At 36.3% G+C, this 18,160-nt stretch overlaps 1 protein-coding gene across 1 annotated transcript in view; it reads left to right on the top strand.

Annotated features, from left to right (window-relative positions):
* Window positions 1-1,491: 1,491 nt before the first annotated feature.
* The window catches only part of AGPS (alkylglycerone phosphate synthase), a gene marked incomplete at its 5' end in the record, with an annotated part of 43,280 nt that continues 26,611 nt past the window's right edge, over window positions 1,492-18,160 (top strand). The window contains 7 exons of the mRNA XM_010171572.2: window positions 1,492-1,581; window positions 5,609-5,699; window positions 10,223-10,343; window positions 10,425-10,499; window positions 12,201-12,272; window positions 14,113-14,192; window positions 16,349-16,429. Coding sequence (XP_010169874.2) covers window positions 1,492-1,581; window positions 5,609-5,699; window positions 10,223-10,343; window positions 10,425-10,499; window positions 12,201-12,272; window positions 14,113-14,192; window positions 16,349-16,429 — 610 coding nt within the window. The remainder of the gene's footprint in view (window positions 1,582-5,608; window positions 5,700-10,222; window positions 10,344-10,424; window positions 10,500-12,200; window positions 12,273-14,112; window positions 14,193-16,348; window positions 16,430-18,160) is intronic.

Raw genomic sequence — 18,160 nt, 5'->3', positions numbered from 1 at the left:
CGTGAACACTACATGTGTAAAGATCAGGCCTCTAGAGAGGAGGCAGCCAAAGAGGCGCTTCTGTATCTGGACAGCTGTCTGCTCAAACAGTTTAATTTTGGCTGAAATTTTAGAATTAATTCCTTAATGTGGAAGAACATAGACTGGCTATTTCACAAAACTCTATCAGTTACCGAGTACTGAAACTCCTATATAAAGTTTACTTAAAGTGCTAAATTTGTCGAAGGCTTGTTGAAATATCTGATTCAAACAACTGTAATGAAATACGTGTCTATGTTTTTTTCCATTTGATTAAGTAAAATCTTGTGTACAGGCTGTTTGAAGAAAATGAATTTTGATTAAGCCAACTCTAATTACAACACTGACAGTATGTCAGCAGCCTATGTTAATATTATCTTAATAATGAAGGTCTTTGGTAATCAGTCATCACCCAATTATCTTCTGTGTAATGGTGGAGTTTTAACTGACTCGAGGCAGTGCTTTCTTGGAATCATAAAGTCTTTTTGAAATGGTCGCTCTGGATCATTATCTTACTCTTTGCATAACGTAAGAGCAAGTGCTACATTCACTTTATATAGTGGAGTGAGGTAAATCATCTGTTTTCAGACTTCTTTAAGATGCCTTTTTATTAACTAAAATTCAGGTTTTGGATTAGTACTTCATTTATAGTGTAAACAAATGGCAAATTGTGCTTAAAAAGTTAGATTAATGTGTAATTAGTCTTTGTGTATCTCTGAGTCTTAAATATGTTTACATTGGTATACTTCTGATGACTTTATAATAATTAAGAGATCCTCTGTTTTGGTATGGTTGTGCTTACGGTATTTCCATTTTGTGGTTGTATTTTGACAGTTGTGGGTTTGTGTTGTGGTTTTTTTTAATTTCCTTTCTTATGGTGGCATGCTTTGAGGTCATATTCAGATTGTATTTGCTGTGTTATTCCTGCAGTTCTTGTGGGCTGGGTTTTTTGTTTTGTGGGGTTTTTTTATTTTCCAAAAATATTTTCAGTCCAAATGTGTCTGAGTGCCCCATCAAGTGAATGTTATTAAGAATGCAGTGAGGTTACAGTGGTGATGTCAAACAACTAAAATTTAAAATTGTTCTCTTGACAGAGTAATAATGCTAAATGTCTTTCATTCTGAATATATTTAGCTATTACCTGTTTGTGTGTTAGTATTTATGTGTAGATCTAAAAATAAGCATCTTTCAAACATTGCTCTTACCAATTTGAGAATATCCCCATATGGTGTGCATTGACTTAAGCTGGTTGTTTTTATAAAGCATCTTGTCTTTCAGATTTTAGGATGCACTCCAAAAATGGTTGTAGCTGCAGAATTACTTTTTCCTCTGTTAAGCTGTGCACTTTTGATATGTGCTGATTTATTGAATTGCTATCTGATAAGACTTTTCCAAAGTCATATAACTAACTGCAAATCATTTTGGGCTTACAATATGCTAACATTCTCACTTATGTATTTTTCTCCCTTTAAGGCAAGAACTTCTGAAGTGGAATGGATGGGGATATAACGACTCCAAATTCATCTTCAATAAGAAGGGTCAAGCAGAATTCACAGGAAAAAGGTAAGTTGAAAATTTATGTAGCTGAAGTATCTTATTTAGTGATATTTTGAAAAGTGTTTAAAAATTGCACTGTTCAGTTAATCCAAAGACAGCAAAAAAAACTTGCTTTATCTCATAGAATAGGTAGAATAGAATGTAGTTGCTCTACATTTAACAGGTTTATTGAATTCTATACACAGTAGTCTAATGTGTAGTAAAATAGACTATGTGGGTTATTGGAAGATTTATTAAAAGTATTAAAAGGACAAATTAATGTGAGCCTTCTCTGTAACTTGTTGTACTGTGTGCATTAAACTTCCCTTGGAGAATGGACTCGGACTGAGAATTTGCACCATATTCTAAAGCTTTAGATAACATGCAGCAGGTCAGTGCAACTTTGCCAATTTGAGAATCTCTTAAGCATCAACAAGTTGCTTTATTAAACTTTCAATCTTTTCAAAAGTTTTCAGTTTCTTGACCATTGTGCATGGAGTTACTCTTATCCTCTGAGCTTAAAAATAAAAACTGCTATTCAGTTGCACATTCTGTAGTGGCAGCTCTTCTGACTTATTATCTACTAGCCTTTTGTACAGCAAGCTTGTTTTTCTAAGAAATTTTGTTTTGTTTCTAGGAAATGACATTAAAATTAAGTCTACTTGGGGCTCTCTTAACTTTCTTCCCATGGGATTTAAGCCTGTTGCTTGATATCTTCCTATTTGCTTTTTTTCCTGCTTCAATGGAAAGTAGTCCTGCAGTCTCTTCCTTAGTTTAAAAAATAGACTTTTTGTAAGAGTAAACAAAAAGAATGGGGAAGAGAAATAAGTACTGTCTTTCAGAAAAATTCCTTCCTGGTCTTTGAGTTTGTGTAAACTAGCATGAGATAGTTAGAGTCAAAGCTGCAAAAACTTAACTGGGATGTTAAGCACTTCAGTTCTTAATTTCTTAATTTTCAGGGCCAGATTAAAATGCAAAACCTTGTTTTAGGCACTTGAGTTCACTGTATAATATCTGGGCCATCTTGGTGGTCTCTCTCCTCTTTCTAGGAATCTGACTCTTGTCACTTTGTCACTCATTCTTTCATCTGATATCTTTAGTTGATCTGGGGTAGGCTGTGCTGCACGGAAAATTTTTGTAGTGTGCTTTGGAGGGGAAAAAAAGGTTAAGAGCTGGACTTGGCTTTTTTTCAGGAGGAAGCATGGAGACTGTTTGACAGATGAATTTGAGTCACTGTTCTAGTATGGGGGGCGTGGGGATGGTGGTTTTTCCTTCCATCTGCATTTCTCTAACTGATTATGTTAGAAATGCCCTGTTGGGCCACACCAGTGTATTTTCTATGGAATATTTTGTCACAGTGGCAAAAGGAGAGTATTTGAAGTGAAAACAGGAGAATAGGCATCTGCAAAGGTGTTGTAGATGCCTCATCCTTTTAGTATCCACTTAAAGATCTGTTGTCCATAAATTTATCTAATAGCTTTCAAGTCTGCTGATACTATCTGCCTCTACAGCATTCCGTAGAAGCCAGTTCCAGGTTGCTGTTGTGTAAAATACTCACGTTTTAAACCAAGTATCGCTCACTGTGTTGCAGGACTTGGTGAATGATAGTTGTTCAACCTGTCTACCACTTTGTTGATTATATGCGATTTAATCATATCCTCCCTTTCATTTTCTCTCTGTGCTGAGGGGTCCTGGACCTTTTAGTCTCCTCTTGTAAGGCATCTTGGTCTGTACAGTTGCTGTTCTCTGAACCCTCTCTAGCTCCACTCTATCTTTTTGGAGATAAAAAGAAAAACTGCATACAGCACTCAAGGTGTGGATACATCAGAGGTCTACAGAGCAGCAAAAAGATGAACTATCTTGTCTTACAAGTCTGGTTGATGCATAACACTGTTGACTGCTGTTGTATGTTGTCAGTGAGGATGCCATGATTTTTTCTATACTGACTACCAGTCTGATTCTTCAAAATATGCAACTAAAGCTTGCTTTTGCAATTATCTACATTTTCTATCTTTATTTTTTTTCTCAGGTTTTTTAAGGTCCTGAGTTCCTTCCTATCAGTAGTATCTGTCTACCCAAAAGAGCTTAGTATTATTCACTTGGTTGGAGAGTTCACTGATTAATCCAGATCACTGATGAAGACATATAAAACTGTATCCTGTACCAGTATGTGGCAAGCTGTACTCCTGAGTCTGTCTTGGACAGTGATCAACAAACCCTGCCCTTTGCTTCTTATCTTATCCTTCAGCTTGTAGAAGAATATTTCCTTCAGTACTGTAGCAGTGTATCTCCTTAAATAACTTTTGGAGTGAACACCTGCAGAAGTATAAAGGAGTGTGTTATTTAATGTTTATTGTATCCCCTTTATTCACTTCCTAGTTTTACATCCTGGTAGAACTCCAAGGGTTCATGAAATGGGATTTCCCTTCTTGAAAGCCATGTTGACTTCCCCAACAGACCATGCTTTTCTGTGTGTCAAGTGATCTTTTTATTGTACACTCTACCATCTCACCAGGGATAGATGATACTTGCTAGGCTGAGCAACTAAACCTGTTTTTTGTGGGGGGTGTGGGGGGGAGGAGGTCTTCTGGGGGGCTTCTTGCACCATCAACATACATATAAAGCTTGCTTCCTGAGCAGTCATTCATTGCATTCTGTGCAGTAAAATAAATGCCTCTACACTGTGACATCTGTCTGTGTCTTGACTTAAATTGTTGGTTTTCTGATAGCTTCAGTTTGTCCTTTGAGTAAGTGATTAATTAAGGTTACCCTTGCAAGGTAGCTATAGTAATAGGTTGGCAATACCAAAAAGTATGTCTAGAGAAAATGCACCAAGCTGACTCTGTACCTTTGTTGCAAACTCCTGATGCAAATGCATTAAACTTCCATTGCTTATTGCACTTTCTTTTTAATAGAATTCACTTAGCTGTTTCGTATGGGTATGATGATACAATAACAGCTGTCACAGGAAGAACAACTGAATGCTGTTTTATAAGCTGAAGAGTCTAGCTCGAGCTGAGATATGTTTGTAGCCTTTTATCTCTAGGAATAGAATAGGGTTTCTTTGCAGTAGGAGAACTGGGAGGTAGTTGAGATGAGAAATGAAAGGAATTGATCTTCTGTGTAATAGGTGACTTAGTTGTAGCGTTGTTTGCAACAGCTGTGAAGGATGGGGTCAGAATTGGATTAACAGTGATTGAATAGTCTTAGAAGGAAGCATAATGAGACATAATACAGTGACCCAGGTGCAAGCTATAGTAAGGATCCTCAGCTGCTCTGAGAACTAAAGCTCATCACCAAAGAAAGGTCCTTTTTCTCTTCTCCTCAGAGAATGCTTGTGCATATATAAACATGCATGAGGTGTTTATATGTAAACAATTAATAGCAGTAGTTTCTACCTGTTTAAGTGTGTCCCCAATCTTATTTGTTTTCACATGTGGTACACATGTTCAAACAGCTCCTCTGTCCCTTGTCTGTAAGTCTTCATCTGTCACATGGAAGCTGTTGCCAAAGAGTTTGCGATAGAAATAAATTCTCGTTGCTTGATGGATTCTGATGCATTCTGATGATGAGGGAAGAATCTGTTAACACCGTTTTTCTTCAAAACATGTAAGGTGTACTGAGCTGGGTTTGTGTGTCTGAGACTGCTGTTGTTTATGTTGCAGTGTGTCCATATACATGTGGCCTCTACTTATAACTGACACGTACACTGTGACACTGCTTTCTGCATTGCTGAAGGGGAGAAACCTTTCTTAAAAGTAAAGATGGGGTGGTGGGATATCTGAATAGCCTTATGCCACAATTCCCAAAGATCATGAAGGAAAAGAATACCTAAGATGTTGACAATTGATTTGATTTTGTATGAAGTACAAAACAGTTAAATACAATGAAATGTGCAGTTGCATGCAAACTAAATGTGCAGAAGCTTTGCAGGCTTGTAGGTAAAAAATTTGGTTTAAAACTTAAGTATTTGTGCATACGTAGAATCAAAAGAAGTGTATCTGATATACAGTCTTTTAATTTAAAATGACCCTATGTAATATTGACTTTTCAGGTACAGATTAGGTGGTATGGTATTACCAACTTTTAAGGAATGGATAGAAAAAACCTTTGGAGCAAGTCTGGAGCACAAAACTACCTCTAGAGTAAGTAAATAGCTGAACCAGTTCCTTTGAACATTAGTCTTAGTGATAATCAAGACCACATTGTTAAAGATGATTCAGCTGTTGTCCTGAAGGGTTACCTTGCATATAATTGATTTAAATATAGTGTATTAATACCTCAGAGTTTTGGAAAAAAGTGTTCTACATGAAACCTTCAATGACTTAGCTTGACTTGTGGTTCCAGGTTAACTGGTAGTACTTTTATTGGAATGAAAGTCTCCAACACAGAGAGGGGATTTTTGTCCATGTTTGTCGGCTGCTTTTCAAGAGCGTAGAAACTGTTAGCCTGGAGGGAATTGTTCTTGCAACTTTGATGTTCATGGTAACAAAGCGGGAAGATACAGGGAAGTTAAATTGTGCTGTGTTTTCTGTGTATTTTATGATATCCAAGTTCTTACTTGACAGTAATTTTTTTTTTTTACATGTCTGGGTGCTGAAAACTGACTACCAGAGTACTTAAGATTGAACTGAATGTTTTCAGAAAAACAACACATTTGAAACATTCTGGGTTTTGTGATACATCTATATTTTGCTTTTCTAGAAGAGTAACTCATGTCAGTCAGGAGACCTGACTCCCTTCTAAGAATTCCTTTGAGTCTGCAGGTTCCTGACTAGATAGCTGCTTAAGCAGTGTTGGAAGCAGGCTGTGCTTGTACAGTGACTGTAGGAACCCTGCTTTGGGTAACAGTTTTACCCAATTCTTGAGTGAGTTCAAGATTGCATTTTCTCTGAAGTAGATAATCTCATAGAGCCTGACAACTTGAACATTTCTTCAGTCTTCTGTTAATCAAGACATTCTTTCATGTGCTATTACTTGCAGGATCTCCATCTGACAATATATTTTGAAAAAAAACCAACCCCTAATCTTAATGTGTTTTCCTTGACGGGGATTGGTCTTAACTGGCAGGTGCTTTAATTTGCTGTGACCTGAGTTCCTGAGAGACAATTTTTCCCTTGCTACCCATAGAGGGGAATATAGAATAAAGTAGAGTTGGAGGACAAGGGTAGATTCTTGAATAGTATCTTGATTCCACAGCATGTCTTGCTAAACAGCTCTTCAGGATATCTGCCAGTAATGTTGAATGCTTTCCTGTTACGTTGTGCTCCTCTGGTTCTGATGTTCTTGTTGCGATCCAAAACTGGCTGACTACTTTGACACAGAATGGGACTCTTTGGGGTCTCTAGTATGTATCCAGACCTCTCATAGCTATTCTCAACTACTATTGCAGGTCCTTCATTTTCATATCTGTATCATAGTTCCCAGTTATATTCCAGGTTGTAATGCTATGTTGGTTTTTCACCTTCTACCATCATCAGAGCATGAAGGCACTTGAGTATAGGAGCAGCAGTAGCAGAGGGATCTCTTGGTCCATTTGTCCTTCTATCTCATCTCTTCCTGCCTTTATTCTGCAAGACTGGAGGGTTCCCTGTTGCATGTGGTTTTTTGTTATAATTTACAACAGTAAATGTCCCTGCTCCTGTGATGCTCAAGACCTGATGATGTTTTTTTTCCTTTTTTCAGACGAGACTTACCGCAGACAGCAGTTTAGACTTACTTAATGTAGACTTGCTGTCTCACCTTCTGCTACACAAATCTTAAAATAATTCAGTCATGTAAGAATAAATAAAGGTATATTTTTGTTTGGCTTTGTGCATAAGATTTATATGGATGAATACTAACATCAATCTTGAAGATGAAAGCTAAAGGATTCAAATACTTGTGGAAAAGGGATAAAAATCAAGATACTGAAAACAATCTGCAAGGAATTGTTATACCTTGAAGTCGTTTGTGTCCCTTTTATGGAGTGAAGATCTTCAAAGCACTTGGTGTTCAACTTGAAATTATAAGAAATAGTTCTGTCTATGGAAAGCCATGAAGTAACCCAAATTTAAAATAGAAAATGTAAACATGGCTAGCAGGGAATTTTTTTAAGTGGTTTAAAGGTCTTTATTTAGTACCTACTTGTTTGTTTCTTATGTTTCCCAAGTTTCTGTCAGCACTCTGCTCTTTGGGTTAGTAAAAGGCACTGTGTGAATGTGCATTAACAGCAGAATAGTAAGAGCTAAGAGCAGCAATCCAAGACTTGACTTCCTCTGTGCTCATTGTGACTGGCCCCTAAAATCAGGATCTCTTGGTAGCAGTGTGCCTCTCACCTGAACAGCATTTAATCTCAACTTCAGTGTTTGTAGGTGACAAAGTGAATATGATGGAGGAAAAAACCTTTTTCTCAGATGTATAACACTTTATTTTAAGAAGTATACTATTATTGTTAAAGCAAGTCAGAACTCTCTTCCAGAAGTCAAATCACTATTAAAACTGTATTTTCATTAGGTCATGTGTTCCATATGAAAACTCCAAAACAAACACTGGGCTGTACTTTGGAACCTCTGAATATTGTTAGCTATCAGTCATGAATGTATCTCATGCAGATATTGCTTTCTGAATTGTCCCTCTAAGTACTCTTAATTTCTACATAACTTACATAATTTCTTGTAGGGTGGACACTGGTAGACAAGACAAGTTCTATCACTATGGATCTTTTAAGTACCTGAAAACTTTGCTGTTGAAAGTTAAATCTTGCCTTCTTCAGCTCTTGCTACTTTGAGACTCAACCCATTCAGAATAGATTGCTGCTGTGGTGGCAGATGGGAGACTATTAATCTCTATTTTCCTTACTGTTAGCTTGGTAACTGGTGCTATCCTCTAAGCTTTTATCTTAAGACAAATGTTGGTAAAAAGTATCAGCTTTTCTGGAGATTATGTAGATAACAGATTAGTCAAAACTCCATTCCAGGAAAGAAAACTTGGGTGGTCATACTTTTTTTGTTGAAGGCTGAAACTTCAGAAGGTGGAAGAAAAGTGAATTGAGTTTTGCTGTTTTCACTTTGTACTTGTCAAGAAGCATAGGCCACGCTCATCAAAGAAATGTCTATGCTTCTTTGTGGAACATTTTGTACAAAATAGCTTTTGGTGGTAGGCCTGTAAGCAAGCTTGTGCTGGCATCATTAGGAAGCCCATAGTCTTTCTTGATAGCTTTATAACAAAATTGCAAGGATGTTGTTCTATTTGAGTTGAACATGATGTCTGATAACTTGCCAGAAGGGTTTTCATGACAAAGGTTCAAAAGCACTGCGTGGTGTTTTAACGAATTTTTGTGCAACTCCTAATTTTTAAGTGTATTTAAAGTAAAAGATGTGGTAGTGAAAAACTTTCAGTTCTCCTTTTCTTGAACTTGAGGGACTTTGATAGTTAGAAATAACATTCTTGACCAACATTTTCTTTCAGAATAGGAGTTGAAGTTCAGAAGTTAGTTTTTTAGTCACAAGACAAGTTTTATATCTGATAAAATAATCCCTTAATTAGAGGTCACTTTTAATAGTAGACATATTCCTTTAGGGAGGTTATCCATAGAAAAGTATAAATTAATTTATTGGCTTGATTTTTAAGGAGGGAAAAAAGCATGTTGGGATTTTTTGTAACTTTCAAAGCACTTAAAAGCATTGCACTTAATGTCTACAAAGATTTTTTTTTTTTTTTTTCTTTTTTAACTGGATGCTGTGAAGAATTGCCATTCTCTAAGTGGATTTAAAAAGTTGACACCTGAACTGTGTTTTTTATGTGCCTGATAGCCAAAGTGGACTTTAGAATAGAGAATTAAGTGGACAGATCTGCACTTTGAGAAGCTGTAAGAATGCTATATAGGACATCTGTTGTAAGGATCTAGAAGAGTGGGTTGTTAGAAAACATTAAGCAAGGATTTTCCCTCTGGACTTACAGAACTTTGATTCAAGGCCTGTTGATAAGCCAAAATGTCCAGTGTAGCTTCTTTGAAAGAAAACCTTTTTTCCAAGGTGTTGGTCAAGACTTCTAGCTAGAGGCTTTCTGAAAACACCTGCATGTTAGTGACTGAACATGGATTTTATAAATTCTTTCTGATGTGTGAGGTCTACTTAAAGCATGCTGGTTATGTTAAATCAGGCAAACTTAGTTTTGCTTTGCTTTGGACTTCTGATTAGGCTTTGATCTGAGATGGATTTGACTTCTACTATGTGACAGGAGGAGGGGAAGTGAGTTGGTAGAAACAGAACTGTAAGTAGAGGAATCTGCAGAGTATTTCTTTGTATTGGAGGAGGAATTGATATTCAATCTCTACCCCTTTATCAATAAGACAATGTCTAGTTCTGTTCAGGCAGCTATTTTTCTTGGATCTTGGGTAGTCTTAAAAGGTATTTTGTTCAGTAAGCACTCATAAGCTAGTGCATTTAAACAAATTTATCAAGGGGAAAAAGGATAAGAATATGCTACTGAAATAAAACTAGTGCATCTATTCAGCCGAGTACCAGGCAGGAAAAGTGAGATCAGTGATTGGAGATGAGGAAGAGAACTTCTTTATTTCTGATCTTGTGTTTGGGCATCAGTGCTAACCTGTTTCTGTAGTTTTTGTTGTACAGAAATGCTGTAAGAGTGAACCTACCTTTAATGAACTTACTTTCTTGTATCGTAGGCATCCTTAAATGTTAATGATGTACCTCCATCCATTGTAAATGAAGAATTTCTTCAGGATCTTAGAGCCACTAATATTTCATATTCGCAGGATGCAGAAGATAGGGTATTCAGAGCTCATGGTAAGAGAACTTCATTTACGTAACTGTGCTACTTTTGATGCTTCCTTGTTTGAACTTGTTAACTTATTGTTTGTGTTTCAGGTCACTGCCTACATGAGATATTTGTACTCAGGGAAGGAATGTTTAAGCGAATTCCTGATATAGTTGTATGGCCTGGTAAGCTTTAATTGTCGTCTTCTCCCTTCTGATCAGGGAGGCCATTGTTTACTAAACTCCTGTGGGGAAACTATCTCTTGGTTCACCGACTTTACTTGTCTTTACAGAAAGTGAAGGAATTTTCTCATAAGTGGTAATCATGATTGTTTAATATCTGGATTTCAGGTTGTGCCTGTGAAATCCCATCACTTTGTGGGGAAGTCATGTTTATTATTAAATATAGCTGAAGTTTCTGTTGGCAACTGAATTCATGACTTAAGTAACCATAGTGTAATTTGAACTTACAACAAGAATAGTTGTCTAAATCCTGTTGGTTTTTCTGAAGGAGTGCGTGATGGTAGAACGGTAGTGAAATGTTTGTATTAAAGATCTTGGGTTTACAACATGCTAGACTTCAATAAAAAAAGTCTAACACCTGTAACTCCTATCAGAACACTTTACAAAGGATCATTGACTTGAAGAAAGAGCAGTGCAAGATGAGTGCAGGCTGGGTCCACTTTAAATGGAGTAATAACTAATGCTGTTATAGATTAGTAGAAGAAACTAGCAGAAAATATGCTTGCTTCTATCTAGAAGGATACAAATACTTAAAGTGGTATGATTTCATTTGCACACGTGTGAATTTTCTACTTGAGTCATGTTTCTCTGGTCACTGGGAACTACTCTCTATGTACCATTCTTCAGTAGCTAGCCAAAAGGTTATTTGATCTAAGTACCTGTCAATTTCTGTTCAACTGTATGAATCCAACTCTTTCCTTACCTTTTATAACTTTTCCTGATACTTTGATAGCTGCACTGCACTAGAAACTCCAAAATTTCTGATGGGGACTTAGTCTTAGCTCAGTTTTGCTCCCTTTATTTGGGGGGTGGGGGGGGGAATCACATATGGGAAGCATAAAAAGAGGCACTATAAAATGCATCTCGTTACTTGAGGATTAGTACTGACATGACAGCAGTAGTGACTATGAACAACGCTTGCCACAGCTTTATTTTGTGCAGATCTAAAAGCAACTGAAATAAAGCTTCATTTAAATCTGCTCTGTATGGCAAGAGAAAAGTAGCCAGACTTTGTAAGCCTTTTTATTCAGTCCTGCTCATTCTCTGCTGTTTGCATGAACTCATGTATGCATTGTATTTGATCTTTTTTTTTTTTTTTTATGCCTTTCCTTGCCTATGCACAGGCATTTCTGCTTCCCTCCTTGACTAGATACAGAATGCATTCTGAAAAAGTAAATTTCACCAGCAACTCTACTTTTCAAGCTGAGTATCAGCCAGGAAGAAAAAGATTTGTTGTTCAGCTCTCAAAAGAGACTTAGTTCTCACAATAAGTTAGACAACCTATTTTCAATAAAAGCTTTAAACTTGATTTGTTCTCCAGGATACCTAGATTAATAATTAAAGTGTTTGGTAGTCTATCTTGCCCTGAAAATTTGCAGGAGGTCTTAAGCCATGAGTAGAGCAGGAGAATAAGGCTGTAGTTAGCTCTTCAAATGTAGAATTGGTTCAGGTCTAACCTTTACTCTGGAACTCTGATGCTTCTGAGCATAGTTCTTATGTAGCGCCTAACTCTTTGAAATGTCTTCCTTGCTGGTGTTGGAGAAGGAGCTGCTGCTTCTTCAGACTGCAGTAGTTAGTACTAAGTACAAATAACAGTACTAAGCACAAATCCTATTTTTTAACCGTTTCTAATTTTTTTTTTAGTTTGCCATGAAGACGTAGTTAAAATTGTGGAATTAGCCTGCAAACACAATCTCTGCTTAATACCATTTGGTGGTAAGTGTTATGAAATCTCAAATCTGTTTAACATTACTAGTGAAAATGTATTCTATTTGAATTTAATTCAAATGTGTGATCTTAGTAAAGTATTGTACCAATAATTCAATCGTTAGATTTTTTTTTTTTAGTAGCATTTTAAATGTGGTCTTAATTTTTTTTATGATCTTGCAGTATTCAGAGCTGCTATGTGCAGCTTAGTGGAAGTACTTAAAAGTATGTCAATACCTTGAATGTTGAATGTGCAAGAGAAGTGATTATATGAAGCTGAAATCTACCTCTGCCTTGGAAGCCCTCTAGGAAATAAGTCAAGAAATTCAGATGTTTGTGTTAGAGCTGTCATGGTTTTGGACAAATTACTTGTGCTTTTTTCCCCACAAACATGAATAAATTGGGGTTTTTGTTACACAGTTGAAGCTCATAGGTCTAGGGAGAGTTGTGGTCAAAAACGACACTGCAAAATCATTAACCATAATTCTAATGTCCTTTTAGAAATTGCTCAGTTTGAAAGTTAGAGTAGAGACTGCTGTGGCAAGGGTTTTTCAGATAATGTTCCAAGTACGGAGTACAAGTAAAGGCCTGTATAATCTGTGTCCTGCTCAGCCTAAAGAACTTCAGGTTTTTAATTGTGGATGCTTTTTCCTCTAAGCCTGCTGAAGTAGAGTGGTGAGCTACCTTGTTTTGACTTACAGCTCAGGGAACATAGGATTTTGACTTTTATGAGCTCATTCTGAGAAGCTTTTTGTGGAGAACTCTTAATTGTGTAGAATAAATTTGTGTGTTTTACTTGGTACTTGCTTATGCTGTAGGAGTATAGCCCTGTAGGAAGGACATTCACTATTTGAGAAGATGAGTATGTTGCTTGAAGCCAACACCAAACTGATGGAGCTGATTTCTCCTGAAAACACTCTCACCCTTGCCAGATACATTTGGAGAGCTGTAAGACTGCCACAAGTCACCCTTTATACCAATAAATTAGCATAGCTGAAAGCAGCAATATTGACTCTCTGATCCCAGAAAGATCTTCAGATTATTTTCCAAGTCTGTTTATATTGAACTACAGTCAACTTTTGGAGTTATTACTATAAGGGTTGATATTTAAGGAAAATGCCACCTTTCCTATCATTGAAAACAAAGATGACAGGCTTTACTGCTCTTGGACAGTGTTTTATTAGTTGACCCTGTCTCTGTTCTTGCCATTGGGTGTTCTTCTGGTAGCTTGCTGTGGATCTCTTTAGCATCCTAGTTTCTCTTTTCCTGTGGGTTTTATAGTCTTTGAGAAGCCAAAGGCTTCTTGGAGGCTGTTCTGTGACAACCTATAAAGATACATTAGAAACCTCCAGAGAAGTTTGACATTTGGTTTTATCTTTTTAATAATTATACCCTTTCAGTTTCTTTCTTGAGTGTTGCATTTCTGTATTAAGTGGACTTCTTAAACCAACTTTCTAGGTAGAAGTGTAGTGGCTTCCATAGTAATCTCAAAAGAACATATAGAAACCATGGCTCTCTCTTTCTTGGATGTCTTTGTTATTTCTTATCCTTCCTTGTTTTAAATCTCTATTCTGGACTTAACAGAAGCAGCTGAGAATTTCATGGTTTGTTACTGAGTGCTGTTAAAGCACTGTCAGCTCCAATACTGCCTTGATTTTGTGAAACCCAGTTTGGGAGAAGGGACAGCCTTAAGAGGCTAATCACTACTGTCAAACAGTCAACCGCCATATATTTCTGATATTGAACTTAATAAAGTAAGGAGGGAGAAAAGGGATGGTATGTGAAGGATGGTATGTAAAAAAAGCTACCTGACAATTTTATGATGACAATGTCACTCCTGTATTTGCAGGAGGGACGAGTGTTTCTAGTGCCCTTGAGTGTCCTGAAGAAGAAAAAAGAACAATTGTCTCACTGGATACATCACAAATGGTATGTCTCTCTCAATTTTTTATTTTTATTTTTTAAAGTATCCAACAGTTACTCTGAATGGTGATCACTAGAGAATGACACTTCTTTCTTTGCAAGAATTAAGGATGGAAGTATTAATCTGTACCATGCATGATTAAATTAGTACTCTTTTAGTTTAAGTGATATTTTGCTGATATTAGTCCTGTACTACTTCATATGACCTGTAGGTATTTAATAAGAAAAACAACTGTTAAGCCTTCTTATAACAGCTGTATGTGAAAAATAGAGGAAGCTGCTATTCTGTATTGGAAGTTATATCTGAGGTTAAATGAAAGGCTAGGATTAAGTTATTTGTTATTGCTAATTTCACTAGTTTTTTACAGACTTAAAAATATGTAGAGCAAAGTAAGGTGACCTAATATCTATAAATCAACTTGAAGAATCAACTTTACAGAACAACCTAGATTTTTGTGTAGATAGCATCTTGAGAATGTGAAGTTCATAGCTTTATGGCAGTCTAGAAATGAAGTTCTATAAAATTTAGTGATAGTTTTCATCTTTCCATTATGAAGGAGCTTTATATTTTTAGAGTGATAGCTTTATGATGACATGGTAATGAGATGCTTCAGAAACAGCTCTGTATCTTTGATGTAAGGCTCTGCTGCCTCTGAGCACCCCCTGAGCTTAACTCCTTTAGCCTTGAAGATAAGACCTGGGTTTTGACTCCATTTTCTCTGCTCAGTGGTTCTTCAGTTAAACTTGTTGTTTCTCAGTGTGTTTAGCTAAAAAAGTGATCTTTTCTGCAAAGGTGGTAGTTGTGTATGGAAGGAAGCTCTTTGAGGGTCTGTATGGAGTGAAATCCAAAGAATGCAATACTAACTCAGGCCTTCATTTTACCTCATTGATGCATGGCCCGCAGCTTTGAGTTCTGTCTGGTTTGGGGATGGGAAAGGAATGTGGTTAACTCTTACTGTTGTGCTTTTGTGTCAGCTAGATATATAAGTATACACTAAGTCAGAAAACAGACCCCTTTTGTGTGTCTTGAATTACTTTGCCAGCAAATTAATTTAATCATTAATGAGGAGGGAAAATAAAGAAATCGATGTGAAAAGAAGCATTGTCAGAGTTGAAACCTGGGTGTCTCAGAGAAGTTAAGATGATTGGCTAAGTTTTACTATTTTAATAGACACTTAAGAGGTATCTTAATCTTATATGTAGGGTCAGTATTGCATAAAGACTAATTTAAGCGATTTATGTTGAAACTGAAGGTAGACACCTGAAGGAGCTGAAATAACTGGCTTTGAATAATTAGTTAGCCTACGTATTGTGAGGGAAGACAATTGCTTTAAAGCATAGTTTAAGTTGGACTACAAGATATCCACATTTCTGTTATTTCAAAAATCAAGACAAAGGGAAATTAGAGCTGTTCTCCTTCTATACAATATCAATACACAAAATTATAGAAATACACTAGAAGTGTACTTAATAAGAACGAAGAGTAGAAGCTGAAGCTTCTGTGGTATCCTTATGATAAACAAAGCTAAAACCATATTTGTTAAGTTTCTCCTTCACGTGAATTGTCCTCATTAAGAGTAGTGCTTAATGCACTGTGTAACTTGTAGTGTTTACTACTTTTCCTGTTTAGTAGAATATACTGATGGCACAGCATGTCTCATCAGATAAAATTATATAATCCTTCCAAGAATCTTAAATTTCTAAAGTACATACATACTCTAACATCCTGTAGTGTATCTCGTTTCTAGCTTACTGTGTCAAAATCCAGGAGCTGAACTAGAATAACTGAATGCAGTCTATTTAACCCATGGAGTATATATAAGAGTGTTTAATGTGAAAATCACTGTATTGCTTAACTTCTGTAAGAGTTAATTCTTTCTGACTTTTCTGCATTGTTTCTGTAAATATTCCTAGTAAATATGAGATGACCTAGTATAAATTGATTATAAGCATGTTACTGTCTTACAGTGCTGACTTCATAAATTGTAATCTGTTGTGTAGCTGTTTGGGGGAGTGAGGGAGCTCAGCTTCCACTGCTGTGATAACTGGAGTTGTATTAATAGTAAGCTGTATGACCAAGCATGTTGATCCTATAGTGTTAGGGAAGGCAATAAACAAAAATCTTTAACACTGATTCTTAGTTTTGATTGGCTTTTCAACAGAATCGGATTCTCTGGATAGATGAGAAAAACTTAACAGCTTGTGTGGAAGCTGGAATTGTTGGACAAGATCTGGAAAACCAGGTATTTTTAGCTTGTCAGGCATCTGGTATTTCTCCATATTATTCTTAGCTGTTCCTCATGTCTAAATCATTGAATTCTAGCTTAATTCTTGTGTGTTTTCATGCAGACTGGTGTGGTAAGCGTTATATGCATGGCTATGAGACGTATTACATTGGATGCTGTATTTGATTAACATTTAATTTTTTTTCTTTTTAGCTCTAACCACAAAATGCCATTACAGTAATAAGTTGACAATTCATAGAGTGTAATGCTATGCTTTCTGCTTCAGACTCTTAGATACACCCTTGTGGTTACAAGGCATGACACTGTACCAATTACAAGGCAAAGTTCAAATTGTCATTTTGTGATGCATGTTTTTAGACATTTTGGCCAGCAGTAGTTTCCTCAGAAAGGTTAGAGCATGTAATGGATTTACTGTTGTTGCTGCTTCTTAAGGCCAGCTACAGGAGAGTAACAGAAAGGGTGGACTGTTGCCCAAAACAAGGGTCCAGTGGAAGATGAGATGACCTTCATGTCTAAGTGACCTCTAGTAGCTTTTAATTGCAGTTTATCAGATGAACCAAAGCACCCTCCTCAGGATCTTTCTTGAAGTTCCTCTATAATCAAAGAAGTTGTGGATGTTTGTTACTGTTCTTCAAAATGTGCAGTCCTGCTTATTTAAAACTATATATGTATCTTGTTTATAGGCAAATACTTGATAGCTAAATGTTGTCTAAACTTTTCTTAGTGCCTAAATGCACTTTACAAATGTGCAGAGATTTGAAGGGTTTTTTGAATTTTTTTTTTTCTCCAGTCTGCTTTTTAGAAGGAAACCTGTCATTCTTGACTCAGAGCAATTTATTATGAGAAAGATAGCCTTTCCTGCCTCTTATTTTATTTTTCCCTTTTGTCATTTAATGTAATATTTTAACCTTTACGGATCAGTTTCTTTCAAGCTCGGAATTAAAATACACAAAGAATATTCTCTGCATTTAAATGACATCTTTTCTAGGGTAGTAGTTTGATATTTCACTATTTTATCCTTTAAATGCCACTACTTTTCACCTGGAGTAAGGGACAATATTCCCTTGCTGCTTATAGCTCTTATGAGCTGAAATACTACTGTTGCAGTTATTCTTTTTGAATATTTTTGATCAAAAAACTTTTTTCAATCAGACTTTTTACTATGAAAAGAGGACTGGCTGTCAGTTTGTTCAGTATTGAATATAAACTAGTATTAGTACAAATGTTTTAATATATGGAGTGATTCTGAGCATGTAAGGACTTCTCTGCAATTCTTTTAATGTGCAAAGAATACAAAATTAGATCATCTACTTGGTGTGTGCTTATATATATAATATTAAATATTATTGCTGTATATTAAAAATTATTATCTACTGGAATTCCAGTATTACTAGCAAATGGGATGTGCTAGGACTCCAAGTTGTGCTTGTTCTGTGTAGTACAATCTGAGCATAACTATGATTTAATATTATAGTTTATGCCAATGCAGACTTCCACTGAAGTACAGGTAGAATGCAGAGATACATTTGGACTACACAAAGAGGAAACTATTTGAAAGGTGTTTTGTTTTGCTTTGCTTTGCAGCTTGCTGGTATTAAGTAAACTTTGGGTTGGAGCCTAATCCAACTCCTGTTGCCATAAGAAACTTTACCATCATTATCTGGGATTTATGTTGCTGTGAAGAGGTTCAGTGCCTCTTACTGTGTTCCTCATTTTTTGGGTGATGAA

This window comes from Antrostomus carolinensis, unplaced genomic scaffold, assembly GCF_000700745.2.
Source record: "Antrostomus carolinensis isolate BGI_N321 unplaced genomic scaffold, ASM70074v2 scaffold4797, whole genome shotgun sequence".
Classification (NCBI taxonomy): domain Eukaryota; kingdom Metazoa; phylum Chordata; class Aves; order Caprimulgiformes; family Caprimulgidae; genus Antrostomus; species Antrostomus carolinensis.
This window is presented reverse-complemented; position numbering and strand designations above follow the sequence as displayed.